This window comes from Plecotus auritus, assembly GCF_963455305.1.
Source record: "Plecotus auritus genome assembly, chromosome: 2".
NCBI lineage: Eukaryota > Metazoa > Chordata > Mammalia > Chiroptera > Vespertilionidae > Plecotus > Plecotus auritus.
Genome location: NC_137771.1, coordinates 38,908,673 through 38,926,645, shown reverse-complemented (window position 1 = coordinate 38,926,645; position 17,973 = coordinate 38,908,673). Strand labels below are relative to the sequence as shown.

At 54.5% G+C, this 17,973-nt stretch overlaps 2 protein-coding genes across 4 annotated transcripts; both read right to left on the bottom strand.

Moving 5' to 3' along the window:
* Positions 1–392: 392 nt before the first annotated feature.
* On the bottom strand, positions 393–8,833 carry TMEM275 (transmembrane protein 275). Its single transcript, XM_080654295.1, has 2 exons — positions 8,388–8,833; positions 393–1,659 (listed from the first exon to the last, which is right to left on the bottom strand). The coding sequence occupies exon 2, from the start codon at positions 1,569–1,571 to the stop codon at positions 1,041–1,043; it is 531 nt and encodes a 176-aa protein (XP_080510421.1). The 5' UTR covers positions 1,572–1,659; positions 8,388–8,833; the 3' UTR covers positions 393–1,040.
* A 3,318-nt stretch (positions 8,834–12,151) lies between these two features.
* Positions 12,152–15,166, bottom strand: KNCN (kinocilin; the record flags this gene model as incomplete). 3 transcript variants are annotated; one of them, XM_080656556.1, is made up of 4 exons in its annotated part: positions 12,152–12,414; positions 13,231–13,305; positions 13,957–14,025; positions 15,016–15,166. In XM_080656556.1, 4 exons carry the CDS (start codon positions 15,164–15,166, stop codon positions 12,335–12,337), a joined length of 375 nt encoding a protein of 124 aa, XP_080512682.1. In that variant the 3' UTR covers positions 12,152–12,334. The 3 variants fall into 3 exon arrangements, with proteins under 3 accessions (XP_080512682.1, XP_080512681.1, XP_080512683.1); XM_080656555.1 differs by having other exon boundaries at positions 12,282–12,414; positions 13,231–13,332; XM_080656557.1 differs by lacking the exon at positions 13,957–14,025 and having other exon boundaries at positions 12,282–12,414.
* Positions 15,167–17,973: the final 2,807 nt, after the last annotated feature.

Here is a 17,973-nt window from a genome sequence, read left to right as displayed (position 1 = left end):
GAACATAGCTAAGCTCAGACTCTGCCAATCCCAGGCAGACCAGAAGGACTAGGATTTGCATAACCCTGGGGAGCCTTTCTTTCCTCACATCTCCCCTGGGTGACAGCCCTCAACCACCCCCACATACATGTGTGGTGTTAGTGTTGCTCACTATCTCATACACACAGTCAGGCGATCTCACCCACAGGCACAGTTGTTTATGTTCATTCAGTCCCCAGCCTGACACACCTGTTCCCCAGTTCACAGGCACCCCAGTCTGTCTTTTGATCACAGTCACACACTCCTCTCCCCTAGGTCTCCAAGGGGATGGGAGGACCCCAGCCCAGGGCCCTGTAATCAGGCCTTCCCTCAGGGCTGCACAGCCACATCGGACTTGACTCCAAGGTGCTTTATTGAGGAGTGAGCACAGAGAGAATGCACAGGAGGAGCCCTCATTGGGTCACCCCTGTGGGGCCCTAGCCTCAGTTCCCCCTGCACCCAAGTTGAGGGGTGTGTGTATGCAACCCAGTTCTACCTTAGGGACTATTCTAGCTCAAATCAGAACCTCCATCCTCCTCAACTAATCCCAAAAGGTCATGGAATGGAGATGAGGAGGGCGGGGAGGAGCAGAAGGGGGAGCTGGTGACCTTTCAGTATGTAGGGACAGGAGACAGCCGGGCTGATACTCCTCCCCTTCTCCCCCTTCCTCCCACTCCTGGTAGTTAGTCCCTCTCAGAGTGGCTTTGTTCCCAGTGCCCAAATGTCCTGGGTAGTGGTGTTAGGGACTCGAGGTCCAGGGGCCCAGTTTCATTAAGTCTGGGAGTGAAGTAATGTAGGGCCCAGCAGACTCCACCTAAAGGGCCAAGGAGCTGCCCCCTCCTGGGGTGAGGGGCATGCCTCGACGCATTCTCCCCCTAACAGTCCCAGAGATGGGACACATGAGGCCACCTGTGCTCAGCACCCGACCCTTATGTAAATGTCCTTTTTCTTGTCTTCTGTTTGTTCTTACTTGGCACTGAACGGAGGGACCTGGCCAGGAGAGCCCGAGAGGGCCCCGGCCGCTAGGGGGCGGCGCGCTCCCGGGGCAGGTTGAGGCGGTCCCCGTTGGTGCGCGGCATATGGGCGGCTGCAGGCGCGGAGGCATCCAGGGCGAAGGGGCCGAGGCCGGGGCTGGAGCGGCCAGAGGACGCTGACGAGGCGGCGGGGCTGAGCTGAATGGCCGTGGTGTCCTGAGCCGTGCGCTCGCTGCTCTCCATCTCCAGCGCCACCGGCCCGGCGCCGCTGCCGCCCCGGCCCGAGCCCTTGGCGGCCGCTGAGTGCGGGCGGGCCCCGGGGCCCCGGCGGCTACACGCACAGCAGGCTGCGAAGAGGCCCAGCGCCACCACCAGCAGTGCCGGCCCCACCACCAGCGGCGCGTAGTGCTTCGGTGGGAAGGAGGCGAAGGCGCCCACCAGGGTCACGTTCACGCCCGCCAGCAGCACGCACAGACCGCAAGCGCAGCACAGCGCGGGGGACCGCAGCTCCAGCAGCCAGCCCCGCGCGCCGGCGGGCGCCTGTACAGAGGGCCCTCCACTCTTCCCTTTGGGTGGCATCGGTCTGGGGATGCCGAGCACCCATCAGGCTCCTTCTGGCTGCCGGCACGGACCAGCCCCCATGTCAGCGGCCAAGCGCCCAGTCATCCTGTGGGACAGAGCAAGAGGGAGGGGTCAGCAGCGTATTTCAGGTTCCAACCCCACTGTCAGTTCGGGGGCTACATCCAGTGCCTGGGAGTGCACAGGTCATCTTGGCCAGCCTCTGCCTCTGGGAAGCAATAGCCCACCTGGAAAGAGCCTCCCTTTGTTTTCCTACCCAGTCCCTGGAGCCCTCTGGCTAATCTGCCATCCTCCTACCCTCTCTCCTCCAGACAGACACAGCCTCTCCACCTCCACTCCTCCAGGAAGCCTTCTTGGGCTAATTAAATGGATTGAACGGCTTCAAAGCGCTGGAATGGGAATCATCAGTAGTCCTAGTTAGAGGGCAAGTGGCCACTCTTGGGATTTAGACACCCCCCGTGCTCCACCCTCCTGCCAGGGCCTTATAAATCATCCGGTATAGCCCCTCCTTGCCCAGAAGAGGTCTAGCAAGTTACCCCAGATCCAGGACCAGAACCTAATGACGTGCCTCCTGGCCTGCATGTATTCCCCACCTTAGGCTCTAGTAGGCACAGCAGTGACATCCTGAACATCGGGTGAGGCCCTGGAGTGAGTGACCGCATGAGAGTGAGGAGCTTCTAATGTCTCAGATGGGCAGTGAGAAAGGACAGTCCCTACGTAGGTTGGGTCTGGCTGGAGCAGACCCAAGGCCCCAGGTTCTTTCTAGCTGTGAATTCTATTAGATTCCAATCCTACCTCCATCCCACCTTGCCCAGCCCCCCTCCCCCAGGATTCTACTGTTGAACCTGGACTCACAAGCCTGATCACTGGATGCTAGAATTCCTTTCTAGGATTCTCTAGTATCTGGGATCCATCATTGGATTCTAGAATTTGGGGCATGCATGCACAAGCAAGCGTAAGGTAATCAGAGTCCAGGGATTTAAGACTTCTATTGAGAATTCTGTTCTATAATGTGAAGTCATAGGTATGAAGGCCCTCAAAGGATGAGATTATAACTATGGAGTTGTGTTAAAATTATGAAAAAAATTTCAAAAAAGGGCTCTGAGTGGGGATGAGAGGCACATAATCAGATGGTACCACACCTGGGAACAGAGCATGCAGGATAAGTAAGGGAGCCTGACCTGAACAAGTGGCCTGTCCAGGCTTCAGTGTTAACACCTGTCATGTAGGGCTAATAAGAGAACCTACCTCAGGGTGTAGTAATAATTAAATGCTTTAAGCTAAATCAAATGCTTAGAACAGAGCCTGGAACATAGTGAAAATTCAATGAGTGTTAGCCATTTGCCAGTGTGGTAGTTGATAGACAAGGGGGCAATAAGCTCTTAGATCTGGGAGGTCCGCCTTGTTTAGTTTGCAAAGAGAACAGTGATCTGTCCCTCCGGTGGAAGTGCCCAAGCAAGAGGCTCTGAGTTGTCCTGTGGGTGTCCAAAGCCTGCACACACTGCGATGGAGAGAGTTTGATTACTTGTGAATGAAAATGAGGGCAGGGGCCAGAGAGGGGTAGCTCAGGTCCTCACTCTGGACACAGGTTTGAACTAGCCTGGCCCAAGCAGGTCAGAGAGCCTGGCAGGGGCAGGGACACCTCCATTTCTGCCCAGATCTGATGACTCCAGGGCTCCCTTCTCTGGCTCCATAGTGAGAGGTAGCAGTTCTATTGGGACTCCAGCCAGAAGCACTTGGCTGACACACTAAGCTGGCAGGAATTCAGAAATTCCCAAATCCTGGCAAAAAAGAAAGACAACACAAAACCAAAAAACAACACACCCCATGTTGATCCTTGAGGGCATTTACAGACCACAGATTCCTCAAGAAGTTCCACATTTTCATGAACCATTTGCTCTCTTTAACCTGCAGCTGTTGGTCCTGCCGGGCAGAAATAGTAACCACTAAAGGGTACAGCAATTTCCAGTTTGCAAAGCACTTCACATTCATGACATCACTGAATGGTACAACTGCTTGATACTTATTACCAGCCACATTTCACAGCTGAGGAAATGGAGGCTCAGAGTGGGAGGTGGAGCTGGCTCCCACGGCTGCACTAAAAGATGACGCTCTGGGACCAGAGTCAGGGAACACATGACCTGCTGCAATTGTGTGCAGTCTTGCTTCATCTTACAGAGCAGAGTTTGATCCCTTGGGGGCTGATGTGGAGGTAACTCCTAACTTTCCTGCTACCCTCACGAGGGGCTGTGAGATTCCCTAATATAGCCCCCCCGTTTCTCAAGTTCCAATATTCAATGTTAGATATTCATGAGGTGGGTAGGAGCTTGAAAAGAGGGGCTCTGTGAATATCCAACATCATCTGACAAAGGCAGGTCTTCCCTCCTATGGGAAGGCTCAGTCTGAGGCTGATGGAGGGAGCCCCTGGTGGAGGGGATGGAGTCTGGCTCTTCACGTCACTACACAACAAACTCCTGAAAGCTGACACTGGACAAGGAAGCGCAGGCCACAGGTGGCTGGAGGGTCCAAGTTTCTTTTCCCTTATAGGGAAGTCTCTTTGTCTTTGAGTTTCAGCAGTTTTACTAAGTTGTGCCCAGGTGAGATTTTTCTTCATATTTGTCCTACTTGGGCTTCCTGTGACTTCGTACAATCTGTGGCTTGATTCCCCACTGCCACCCCAGTTTTGAAATATTTTCAGCCATTATCTTTTCCCCATTCTCTTCCCTCCTCTACTTCTGAGACCCTAGTTGTGCTCGTGTTCAACCATTTGACATTATCCTATGTCTTTTACACTCTATTCTTTATTTTCTAGCCTGTTTATCTTCTGTCTGGTTATTTTTCTTCTGATCTATCATATGGTTTACCAATCCTCTCTTCACCTGTGTCTTCTTCATCTATTCAGTTCTTCATTCCAATTCTAGAATGTTCATTTCTAGAATTGCCACTTTATTTCCCAAAGATTCTAGTTTTTTGTTGTTGTTGTTGACTCTCTCTTATCTGTTTTCTTGAACATATTAAATCTTTTAATGTCCATGTCTGAAAACTCCAATATCTGGATCTCTTGTTTCTATTATTAGTTTTATTGCTCTTGGTTTTTGGTCATTTACTCTTACCTCTTGGAATGCCAGTTAAGTTTTTATTAAATGTTCAACATTGGAGAGATAGCCTGAGGCTCTGAATGATGTCAACTTCCTCAAGAGATGTACTTTTGCTTCTGACAGGCAGCTCAAGAAGGGACAGGCCACTTTAACCCGCTCTGGGATGGCAGGGACTCGGAGCTGTGCTTCAGGTTTTCTGAGCCTGGGTTATATGTGGTTGGTGGTACTCTCAGAGGATAGCCCTTTGAGCTCCCCAACTAAAAGCTGAAGTTTGTTTTTGTTATTGTTGTTTTTAAAACAGGGCCTCCCTTCTTTTTAAGCCCCAAATTTCTATTTTGACTTGCCAACTCCGCGGCCACTGCCTCCTATGAATTGCAAAATGCCTTAAAGGAAAGCATGAAACCAAATATTCCTTTCTCTCCAAGATCATGGCCCCTCAAGTCCTTACAGCCTTGGTAGCTCTTCCATGTCCTTAAACAGAGTTCTTAACTGTCTACTCCAACATTCTTAGTTATCCTCAGTGAGTGAGTTGTTCTGATACAAGCTAGTCTATCTTAGCCAGAAGTAAGTCTAGGTGAGAATCTGAAATTAGCACCTTCAGATTGCTAAATGTGCTATGCTGAGCACTTTCAGTAACAGGAGATAAGCTATTACTGTGATAGCCCCACTGTATAGATGATGCTATTGAGGCACAGAAAGATTAAACTCACACGGGACCACGGAGTAGCAGTGGTGGTGCCAGGATTTGAAACCTGGTGTCCTGATCTGGAAGCCTGAGCTCTCAGTTTAGCACAGTGCTAGGCTTGCTAAATGCTTGTTGAATGACTGAAGCACAGAGCATAGACTCTCCTCAGGGCCCTGTAGATAAGCTTCTGTAATTAGCACTTACCCTGCTCACCTGTCAACAGCACAGGAGAAGCCGGGGTGTGTTTTGAGTGTCCCTCCAGAAGGCAGACTCTGCTGCTCCTTGGCTTAGCACACTAAGCCCAACAAAGAATGCCTGCTCAGGGGCTGAGCTTCCAAGTGCTAATTGTCAATGAGTGATTCTTATCTGCTCCTGGTTGGCAGAGCTGACTCTGGAAGACAAAACTACTTCCAGAGTTTCCGCCCAGGCAGAGAAAGGGCTAAGGGCTCTTTCTGCCTCCACCCTGGTTAATTGGGATTTGGGGGGTACACAGAGGTGAGGTATTGAGGTCGCTCAGCTGTTGCAATTCAATTTGCGCCACCATTTCCACCTGTAGACTGTGGCCCTCCAGTTGGAGCTGTTGCAATACTGGGCACTCTTTCGTTGAGGGAGCTCTGGCTAGCTCCCCGTTGTGTCACTGGGGTTGTTCACTAAACCTTTCTGGTTCTTTCCGCTTCTGAACACGTGTTAAGATTGCACTTCCTGGCCAATTTGTGATTAGGTGGGGCTGTGACTTGTTCTGGTTAATGAATTATGACTTGTGCCACTTGCAGGCTGGAGTATTTAATTTGGAAGCAGAATGCTTCCACTTGATGCTATTGCTATCCCAAAGCCTCCAACAAATTATCAATAGGTCCTCAGTAGGTGGAGGCAAGAACTCCTGAGGAGGGGGTCTCTGCCTGAAGCCCCTTGAGATCAGCCTGCCCCACACCCTGGCCCAGTCCATGGGTCTGGATGTCTGTGTTGTACAAGAGCAGTTGCTTGACCAGGGGCAGCTGCCAGGCCTCCTGGCCCCAGGTTCATGCTCCAAGGGCCCAAGAGCCTCTAGGCAATATCAACCATCAGACATGAGCCACTGGTCCCAGCCCCCGTCCTCCAAGTGTGATTGAGGGACTCATTTCTCAGTCTGAACTTTTTGTCCCTCACTGTGAACCCCTCTGTTCCCCTTGATCTTAATCCATTTGTCCCTCCTACCCCACCCCCGCTGAAAAGTCTGGGCCAGCCCCTTCCCCTCACCACTCCCAGCCCCAGTGCTCTCTCTATCCCAAGCCCCTTCCGTCCCCACTGCACCCCATCCTCAGGGAACCGCATACTCATTGCTGGCTTATTCACCACCCTGGAAAGCTCTCAGCTTCTCCAACTGAACTCTGCCTCCCCAAAGCCCCAAGAGTGGCTACCACCCACCCTCCAGCCAAATCCACAGGCCCCTCCACACCCCAAGTGGCAGGCACGGGGGTGTGCACGCGCGCACACACACACACACACACACACACACACACACACAACACCCATGGGCACTCAGTAACCAGACATGCCCAGGAATACAAACACGGATGCATGACACACTGAGGATTGCAGACACAGGCCAACAGGCAGACAGACACTCTCTCAGTTGCCTGCCTATCTGTTGGCAGTGAGTGCTGCCCAGCAGAGGCGCCTCTGGAGACTTCTGACTTCTCTTTACCTGGGAATGTGGGGGTGGAGGGGAGCTACTCGGTAGTGAGGAGAGCCGGAGCCCTGGGAGAGGTGATGAGGGGCATAGGCCATTCCAGCTGCTATGAGGGTGCCTTCCCATTTGCTCTCAATTTCTCTTACCGGGGCTCAGTTTTTGCTGAGTTTGGATGGTCTTTGCTGGCCCTGCTTCTGGTCCAGCTGAGAGGCCCCAGTGACACAGGACTCTCTCAGGCCTCCCCGTGGCTCTCTCCCCTCCGCCCACCGCCCCAATTCAGAGCACCAGAGCATTTCCAGTCCAATCCTCAACCCAGTCTGCTACCCAGCCCTGCAGATTCTCCCCTCCAGGTATCTTTAGAATCCAGCCCTTCCTCTGGTCTCACTGCCTCCCCCACTCTGCCACCTTCCCCCTTTCTTCCTGTGGATTAAAATCTCAGCCCTGGCTCCCTCCAGATAGTGATTGTGCGGGATTAGAGCTGAACTCTCCAGGTGTGGTCCAGCGCGCATGCTGCTCTCTGGGCCTGAACCACGTGTTGACTTGACCTTCACCTGGCTAACTCCAGCTCAGCCCTCAGAGTGCAGCTGGGATGCCACTCCCTTCAGGAAGCCTCCCTTAACTCCCCAAATCAGCAGGCAACCCATGACTCCTGTGTCCAGGTCTGCATCCCCCAGTGGCCTTCCCTGAGGACCAAGATTATATCCGCCTTGCAGCCACTTCCCCAGAGCAGTGCCTGAGTCTCCCAGGGGCCCAGGGAATATGGTTAAATAAATGGTGAAGGGAGGAGTTCATCAGAGGGTCCTCTAACGTGTCTCCTGTCTTCCTAGCTCCATCTGCCTCTTGGTTTTGAAGTCACTCTGTGCCCACTTCTCTCCGATTTCCTCCTTCGCTTTGGGAGCCTGTGAGGGGCAGCTGGGTGGGGCTGGAGGTGGATTCTAGGGCAGGTTCTTACAGAGTTAAAGAGGGGGAGATCAAAGACTAGCAGAGGGGCCCAAATTAGCCACTCTGTGCTGTCTCCCTTCTGTGTCCCTCTCTGTTTTTCTCATCTCTTTTGGAAGAACCCTGTCTCAAAGCTACAGGTCCCTGACCTCCTGTCTAGGCACAACCCAGTTCCCCTGGGGTTCAGGGCTGGATGGAGTATCTCCTCCATTCCTTACAGCAGCTCCTCCTCACGCCCTCTCCTCTCTCCCCTCTCCTCTCATCTCCTGTCCTCCCTCCAGCTTCCTCCAGCTCCTTCACTTGCCTGAGCCAGTCCGTGGCCCCCTGAGCACCCAGGGCCCGCAGGAGGAAGAGATGCCAAGAGATTCCTGAAGCAGGAGTGGGGTGGGGTGGGATGGAAGGGCGGGCTGGTCGCCCTGACTCACCGGCCTGGCTACAGAGATCCGGACTCCGCAGCGGGTGGGCAGCGGGGGTGGGCAGGGGCGCTGTGGGCCCGGGAGCAGCCCCTGGCCTCCGTGGGCTGGGCGGGGAGGGCCGAGCGAGCGCGTGCGATGGGCGGCAGATTCCAGCGTGGTCGTGGCCCCTCGTTCCCTCTGATCTCAGGAGGAGCGATGATCTCACGAAGTGTCCTGCCTCCCGCTCCTCGCTGCGCGTCTCCCCTCCCTCTCCGGCATCTTTGTGGTTTCAAGACCCCTGCAGAGACCCCAGCCGCTCACAGGCTCCGGGCTGGACTTTTTGAGTCCGCGGTGGACACAGCGCCGCTCACCCTACAGCGAGGGGTGCAGGTCCCCCTGGTTCTGTCTGCAGCCTCAAACCGATATCCCTGGAGGGGGTGGGGATGGAGCTGTGGGAGCGGGGAGATTCTTCCAGGGATGGGATTGTTCTCAATCACCCTTCCCCAACCACCCTCCACCAATCCTGCCCCAGAAAGGGGTGTGGCCACAAGCCTTTTAAGGGACCACGTCTCCCCAGAGCGATGGGAAGGGCTCTTGGGGTGAAAGAATGAGGAGGGAGTGCGGGCTCAAGGCCACCAGCCTGGGCTGTGTTAGAGAGACCTAGTGGGCATCTGAGGGGCTGACTTTCCAGACACCCAGGTTCAGCTGGAAGAGCCTCTCTCCCTCCCCTTCATCCATCCTCCCATCCATGCACAGCCCTCCCTGATGGGACCTGGTGCCAGACACCCTCCATCCTGACAGTGGTCCTGTGAGGGTGCTGCTGTCCTTGTCCATTTGCAGATGAGGAAAGTGAGGCACAGGGCGAGAACAAGGATGTGAGTCTTAACTCCAGACTCCACCCCCAGCTGGTCAGTCCCCAGGTTGGCCTAGAGGACTGCCTGGACCAAGCACGCCCCTCACCACCCAGCCAGGGGCGGAGCCTGCAGGGCACAGCCACAGCGGAGGTCAGAACAGTGCTATTGGACAGAACTGATTTCGTTTATTGAACAGACCGCTGGCAGAGCAGGTCCAATGTTCTGGCCCTGTCCACACCCCTTCCGTGCTTAAATATTGCAGGGTTCAGGAGCTGCTCAGAGGTGAGAGGGCACTTCCCAACACTACCCACCACTCCACCCCTGCCCCCTTGGCCCAACCTCACCTTCTTCCAAAGCAGGGGTGGCGAGAAGGCATGTGTCTCTGCATGGACCACTCCTGTGATCAGGTTGAGGGCGTGTGGGTGGAGGAAACATGCTTGGGGAGGGGATATCTGGACATTCACCTGCACTGGGGGGAAGGAGTCTCAAGGAGCTCATATTGGGGAGTGGGGAGTGGGGGGTGGGGGAAAAGAGTAGCCAGACGTGTCCTCAAGAACTCCCACCCAGTTTCAAGGGTCTTTTGAACCCCACCCAATTCTCCAGTGCCTTTCTTTCTTTCTTTCTTTTTTTTTTTATCCCCACATGAGGATATTTTTTCATTGATTTTTAGAGAGAGGGAAAGACAGAGAGAAACATTGATGTGAGAGAAACCCATTAATGGACTGGTTGCCTCCTGCATGAGCCCCGACCAGGGCCCGGGCCAGGGAGGAGCCTGCAATGGAGGTATGTGCCCTTGACCAGGATCCTTCAGTCTGCAGACTGACACTATCCACTGAGCCAAACCGGCTAGGGCTCCAGTACCTTTTTATGTGTTCATTCCTTAATTTATTCCACTCTGATCCCCAACACTGCTCTGTGCTTTGCCCTGTCAGCTTCGGGGAGATCATGACTGGGAAGGGTTGCCGATGGGCCCGGGTGGGAGAGCTCAGGCTCTACTTGCTCCACTCCTACCCCCTCCAGCCTTGGGCACTTTTGGGGGTGCTGTAGGTGAGGATTGTAGATAGACAGGAGGAAGGGTTCCTTATTGATCAAGGAGGGGCTGCCAAGCCTGAGTACTATTGATGATAATGAGGTTTTGAGGAGAGGAAGAAGGAAAGGGGAAGAGGCAGGAGCAGGAGCAGGAAAGAGGAGGGGAGAAGGGGAGGAGGGGAGAAGGAAAAGGCAAGGAGGGGAGTTGACTCCCCCAGGCTGGAAGAATGAAACACTCCACAATGGGCCAGAGTATATTAAATTGAGCCCCTTTATGGAGCTCTGTCCCTCCATGGTCAGGGAGCTGGTCCTTGTGGCCTGTGCAGAAAATAGCTCTTGGGCAGGGAGAGAGAGGAGACTGGGTGCAAGTCATGGCTCCACAATCTCCCACCTTGGGACTTGATGAGTCCTTTTCCTACAGAGTCTCAACTTTCCCATCTGTACAGTGAGATGGTCTCTCCCACTTTTGGTTGGGTTTTCCAACATCCACTGGGTATTTTCTGTATGCCCAGCTCTCCCCACTCTAGCCTCAAGAGGGGAAATAGACAAGGACCATTCAGAGTGATGTGGGCTATGATGGAGGGAGCCCTGGGCTGATGGGAGCACAGCCAGATCAGGGGAAGCTTCCAAGAGGAGGTGCCACCTGCAACAATCCTTTCAGAATGAAATTCTTCCTAGCTTTGTCTTCTTGCTCAACAGACCAGGACAGAGGCCACAAACAGATGTCTCTGAAGAGATCATGAAGGTGCATGTGTATGAAGAGTGGTGTGGAAGGAGGAGTAATGTTTTCTGCATAGCTACATGCACCTGGGCCAGGTGCTCCTCACCCCAAGCCTGTAGGTACATGGGGCCTTGAGGGGGATCTCTAGAGAAAGCCTGGGGAATGTTTTTCCCATTACAATTAAGCCATTAACCTTTATTTTTATTTTTTTAAATATATTTTATTGATTTTTTACAGAGAGGAAGGGAGAGGGATAGAGAGTTAGAAACATCGATGAGAGAGAAACATCGATCAGCTGCCTCCTGCACACTCCCTACTGGGTATGTGCCCGCAACCAAGGTACATGCCCTTGACCGGAATCAAACCTGGGACCCTTGAGTCCACAGGCCGACGCTTTATCCACTGAGCCAAACCGGCCAGGGCAGCCATTAACCTTTATTGAGCACCTTGGGACTTGATGGTGACAGGAAAGGGGCAACATATAGTGGGTTTAAATAGGATTAATAATTATTTTATGAAAAAGAAGACTTCAACCTGCCTGATGACTATCGAGAGAGGGAGACACAAGCTGGTGGGAGGACCAGGGGGGAACTATGGTTAAGGGATTCTTGGAACTAGGCCTTTAAAGGTGGGGGGTTTGAAAGGCAGAGGAGCAGAGGAGCCTCCAGGAGAACATCAGCCAGGGCTTGGAGGGTGGATGTGTTTAGAGTGTTCAGGAGCAGTGAGAGGGTGGGGAGAAGAAGGAGACTGGATGTCTTGTCTGGAGTCAAATACCAAGAGTCTCAGGGGATGGCTCAGCTCAGGAGCCACCTCCTCCTGGAAGCCTCCCGTCATGACAGTGACCACTTTGTTTGTTTAGGATCCCTCTACCCGCCTCACCCCCCACTTCCCCTCTGGTTCACTGCTGCTAAGGTCCCTGAGGAGTTGCCCAGAGTTTTAATATCCTCAAAAGAATCTGATCCAGACACTCTATTCAGCCAGTGAGGCCCAGGGACAGGCCAGGACCCTGTCTGTGGTTCCTGTAGGCCTGTGGTTCACTTCTATGGCCAGGCTGAAGCAAGAGACTGGGATATCCCTGGACCTTAAATTCCACAGAAACCAGTCAGTAGATAGAAAATGGAAGGAAGTTGAGCTGAAGCCCAGAGAGAAGATCCAGGTCAAGAGCCTAAAACAAAGACCTTCTGTGGGGCTTCTAGCGACATCTTGTTTCAGACCTCCGGACCCCCACTCTGTGGATCTCGTTGCCAAGAGCTGTGGCCAGGTGAATGCAGGTCTGACATCTCCAGGTCCTGATTTATTTCTGGTTTGGAACCAGGAGGGCTCTGAAATCCGGGTGGCAGGCAGGAAGTGGGGGCAGGGCAGGGGGCAGCTCCTCAGCCCTCCCCAGTTCCCCGGGCCCCTGGCTTCAGCTTCTCCAAGGTTCTGCTCACAGTGGCCAGGTTGCTTCGGACTCCTGGGGGAGAGACCAGGATGGGGCTGCCTGAGTAGACAGATCTCTGGGTCAGAGCTACCCAGAGGGACCTGGAGCAGAGTGGGATAGACTAGGGAGAGGGGGGAGGCCCAGGAGGCAGTTTCAGCCCCATTTATAGAGGCGTGGATGGTCAGAACAGCCCTTCAAGAGGACTGCGGCCTGGTGTGGGGTTAAAGGCAGGAACTGGGGCTTGACTGCCTAGGCTCAGTTCTAGCCCCACTACTTCCAAGCTATGTCACTTAATTTCCCTGTGCCCATATATAAAGTGGGGCTAATTTCAGTACCTTCCTCATATGGTTGTTCTGAGAATGGGATGAATTAATATATGTAAAGTGATTGGAACAGTGTCTGGCATGGGACCTATGCTGAGCTGAGGCATCCTACTGCTGGTGGCAGGCACTGTGGGTTGGGCCGTCTTAGAGAGAGTCCTGACTGGAATTTTCCAGTGTGTGGAGATGGGGCAGGAGGAAGGTGCTCAGTTTCAGGTACCAGCTCTGAGAGTTGGATTCTACAGTGGGAGAGGAGAGTGAGAAAATGAACTAGGGCATGGGATGGAGTGGGGGAGGGACAGCGAGGTACTGACTATCCCAGGCCCTGAGGACAAACAAGAGGAGCTAAGCTCAGCTTGGAGCAAGAAGGGTTTTGACTAAACATATAGAAGAACTACCCAACTCTGCGGGCTCTTTGGGGCTGGGGAGACCCCTTCTGCATGCCCCTCAAGGTTTCTTGTGGGTCCCACAGAGCTGCTCAGCCAGAGGGGAAAGGTGGAAGAAGGATTCTGGAATTTCTGGTACTTACCCTCTTTATTACCATTGGCGTTGGATCTTCCCTCCCCCTGGTCTGGCGCTGGATGGGGGTGGACTCTCAGGTTCCCTGCAGGATGAGACCACCCCAAGCTCCCTGGTCACTAGGCCAGTTTTGGAAAGAGAAGTCCTTCCTGTTGTCTAATCTCCATTCCTGCTGCTGTCTTTGCTCCACTCTATACTTTTAGGTCTTCTACACTCTTTGGGCTGGTGTGGGGTGGGGTGGAGATGGGGAAAGGACCTTGAAGGAGATGGTAGAGACTGGGGATAGGTAAAGCCCCATAGGATTGATGGAGATGGGAGGGTGTATTTTGGGAGGTGAGATGAAGTGGGGGCTATATAAGGGTGCTAAGGTCTTGAGGGAGAAAGAAGGTTTTATGGTGGCTCAGGGATGAAGTGGAGAGATCTGGAGATTTTGGAGGTTTGGGGGAGATGGAAAGTCTATCAGGGGAGATGGGAGTTTTAGGTGCTCTGAGCCACTTTAGGCACTTCTGCAGCAGGCTGGAATCTGCTGTACTATAGTCATAGCAATGCCTGCACCACACACCCAAACACAAACACATACACACACAGGCGCGCGCGCGTGCACAATTCCAACACACGCAAGCAGGAACAGTCACACATGTGGGCTCTGTTCCCTGCACAGTGGGCCACAGACTTACATACAAAGGGTCTTGCACAGACTTTGGCAGAGACTGCTGGGGATGGGGAGAGGTCTCACCTAAGTTAGGCAGGATGTGGTCCAGGTTGAACCGAGCCTTCAGGAAGGGGTAGGCCAAAATGAGGAGCCCTGGAAAGAGAGACACAGAGGGGTTCTGTGATGGGGAGGGACCTGGGGGGTGGGAGCTGCATGAAGCTGTGGGTGGGCTGTGATCCAGGGTGGTTTACAAGGGTGATATTGGACATGCATGGAGGAGTGTGCAGGTTGGGACTATGGGGTGTCAATGTGAGCCTGTGAGTATGTGCGCGGGGCCACTCTCTAACAGTGGGTGCCAGGAGGGACAGAGAGCAGTGCCTATCTGGGGAAGGGGCTACAGGCCCCACCCAACCACTGGAAATAGACTCAGCTGCCACAACCACCACCAGCTCCCCCAGGGTAGGCTGGGGGGCTCCTCAGCATGCTCCTTTCCACCCAGACCTGAAGAGGGGATAGCAGAAGAGTGGGTCCTGCCCTGCCATTCCCACTTTATCCCCAGACCAAGTGTCCATGGCCCTTGGCTGGAGTTTGCAGGTACAGATGGCCAGAGCCCACAAGCCTAGTGCTTCTGGTTCTGTTTGGCCCAGGGTGGTGGAGTGGGGGTGAGAGATGGTATTCAGCATCACTATAGGCACATCAGTGGGACTGGCCCAGATAGACAGATGGACAGATGCCTGGACAGACAGATCTGCTGCTGAGACATACTGAGGAAAAAAGGAAACCGTTTGTCTGAGCTGCATCCTGTCTTGGCTCAAGGAGGGTTCACTGGGAACTCTGTCCCCTTTTATCTGCTCCCATCAACCCACCAGCAGGCTTATGAATCCTACCACAAGCCCAAGAGCCCAGGCCTGAGACTGGAGAGCCAGAGGGGGAGCGGCCAGAGAGGAACGGGGCACAGCTCCTTTCCTGGCAGTCCATGGAGGGAACCTCACCCCAACCTTCCTCTCCCTCCCTGTACGCCCCCACCAAAGCTGCCTTGCTCTAGCTTCCACCCTCTCCAATTCCTGTTGTCCCAGCTCTTCCCTTCGCTTCCTGTTCACCAGCCCATGCCCCTGCCCCTCTCCGAGCCCAGCACCTGCTCACCCAGACCAGCAGCGCCAATAAAGATACCACCCAGAGCAGCCACAGCTTTGGACACGGAGACACCGATGATGATGCTGCCGGCCACCAGGCCAAGGGCCACACACGCCAGCTGCAGGCAGCGAAAGTCTCTGCTGCTGATGGGGATGTCCATGCAGGCCTACCCAGGGCACTGAGGCCAGCCAGTGGGGCCTGTTCCGGAAAAGCCCTGGAGGTCTTGGTCCTCTTGGCTGTCCCTTGCCGGAGCTCCACCTTCAGGGTGGGAGTTTCTGGGCAGTATGATTCTGGGCTTGTCACCCTTAGATTTATCTGCAACCCTATCCCACAGCTCTCCTCGGTGTTCCACACCTTGATCTAAGATCTCTTCCAGGTCACCCCAGCTTATTGTTCCTCCTCTAAAGGCTTCTGAAGCTGGGGACCATTTTGGGGACTCCTGCCTGGCCACACCCAGTGCTGGCTGCCCGAGTTCTAGAGAGTGGGGCCTGCCCCATGGGGTCCTCCACTGCCAGCCTCCTCCTGGGAGAGCTCAGCCCAAGCTCCCCTGCCCAGGACATCCTGCCCCAGCTCCCAGGAGCCTGCTCAGCTGCCACTGAGCCTTGGCCCATTAAAGTTTAAAGAAGTAGTGGGGGGGCAGGGGGGATTTGGTCCAGGGGCCAGGTTCCTCTGAGATGCAGGCAGCAGGGAGGTGCTGAGTTATTCATGTGGTTGCAATGTGAGCTGCTGCCTGGGTCCCAGCGGCCCCTAGGGCAGTCAGCCCAGGTTCCACTGCTGGTCCCTGACAGGGCAGGATAGAGGAAGCCACGTGAGCTACTGGCTTCACATGGGGTTCAGTAGCCAGGGGTGTGAGGAGACTCCCTGGCCACATACTCAGTGCTCACTCTGCTGTCCCTTTGGCTTGGAGGTGCACCTGGGGCTCTACTTAGGGACTCAGAGACAGAGCGAGGGAAGGAGACCTGGAGGAGACTCAAGAGACAGGGACAGCAACTAGGACAGGAGGAGGAGAGGTGTCCCTTCAAATCCACTCTGTATGCCTGCCCTCCTCCCTCCCCCACCCCATCCTGCATCCTCTGGTTGCAGGCAGGGCTGAGGAGTCCTAGCTTGAAACCCACTCTTCCCCCCCCCACCCCGCCCTTCTCCTCAATTAGGGTTGGTACTCACTCCCCTTTAGTTTTCAGTGGGCTGAGTGAGCCCTTCTAGCCTCCTGGGAACCCTGGCCGGGAGCTGACAGGGGAGAGCTGTGGTGGGGGCCCCGGGGGCTAGGGCTGGGAGAGGAATTGGGATTGGAATCAGCTCAGGTGGGGGTTGATGTCTGTGGCCTGGATCAGGAGACTGGGACATGGCTGGTGCCTCCCGACCTCTGGCCTGAGCTCCTCTGCCCAGCCTATCTGACCTATTGGCAGGATCCACCAATTTGAGGTCAGGCAGCACTCACCCAGTCCAGGCAGCCCAGCCCTGTCACCCCCACCTCGCTCCAATTCTAGCCCTCATCACGGATTGTATTCTGTGGCCCTATATGGGCCAGAGGCTCCCTGGTCCCAGAATAGGGCCCTAACCTTAGCCCTGGACCTACATACCTGGGCATAGTACTCAGGGTCCACCCCAACCCACTGGCTTCTCTTCCCATCTCTCCCACCACATCTATAGTCTAGCACAGCTGGGCCCCTGGTCTCTGCCTCCAAGGCTGCCTCGGGCCCTGGTCCCTCCCCTTCTCCTCGGCTGCCCTCCTGCTGAGTGTCCGCCTGGCCCCTGCAGTCTAGTTAATACCTCCTCATCCTTCGGGACACTGCTCAGCCAGTCCCCACTCTGTGAAGCCATTTCTGATGGTGCCTGAGTGGGTGGGCTGCCCATCACTGCTGCCATGTCCCGAAGTGCCCACCATCAGTCCTCATTCTCTCTGTGTCCCTCTGCAGCCTGTGAGCCCTTGAGGGCAGTTGCAGGGAGTGAGCTCCACAGAATGCCACAGCCAGAGGGGACCAGAGCTCAGGGAAGGCATGGACCCTCACAACCACCTCAGGTGGGCAAAGAGGAGGGCTGAGGGCACCATAGGACCTCTGTCTCTAACACGGGCTCTCCTTGGCGGGGGTGGGGGGCCTAGGAAGGCCAGTCACCTGACTGAGCTTCAGCAGAGGGAAAGCACGCCCAGATGCTGGAGAGAGGCCTGGGCGGGGACAGGTGTGAACTCAAAGTGTGTAGAGAGGAGGGGTGCCTGAGAGCACCCATGGGCTCCCTGGGCCATGATCCTGGCTCATAGGAGAAAGCCCCTGGAGGTGGACATTCCTCAGCCTCAGCCACTGCTGCCAGTATCCCCTTTGCCTCTCACCAGGATGAGGTCTGATTATTCCTCTAATTAGGCATCAAATGACAGACCATGTTTCTGTTACACGTAATTGATCCCCTACTGACTAGTTTTAGAAGGAGCCGTAAAATAATTGTCCATGAAAACATGTTCCTGAGATGTGGAGCTTTGGGAATCTGAACATCCTCCACAGAGCCCCCACCTCCATAATGTGTTTGCATAACCCCGATGGGCAGGGCCTGTGCTGGCTCCTCTCATGGTGTAAGGCTGAGGGGCGCTGCCGGGACCATCAGCAAGACAGGGGCTCTGAGGCCATGTCTCCCATCTGGAATTGCGGGACTTGGGCCAGCCACACCTCTGCCTAAGTCCTGCTTTGCTCATCTTGTGAATGGGGAGGGGGATGGCAGAGGCTGAAAACAGGGATGCCTGTGCATCATGAGTTTCCGATTCCAGAACATTCTGACTTCTAAAAACTGGAGACCAAATAGCAAATTAGAGTTTTTCTTTGACATTGCAAATCCCTCAGGGCACAGATCGGAGGAGGAAATATGGAGGAGAGACACATTGAGCCATTATCAGTTCCAAAATCACAGAGAGCCCTGGCCAGTAGCTCAGTTGGTTAGCGCAGTGGTCGGCAAACTCATTGGTCAACAGAGCCAAATATC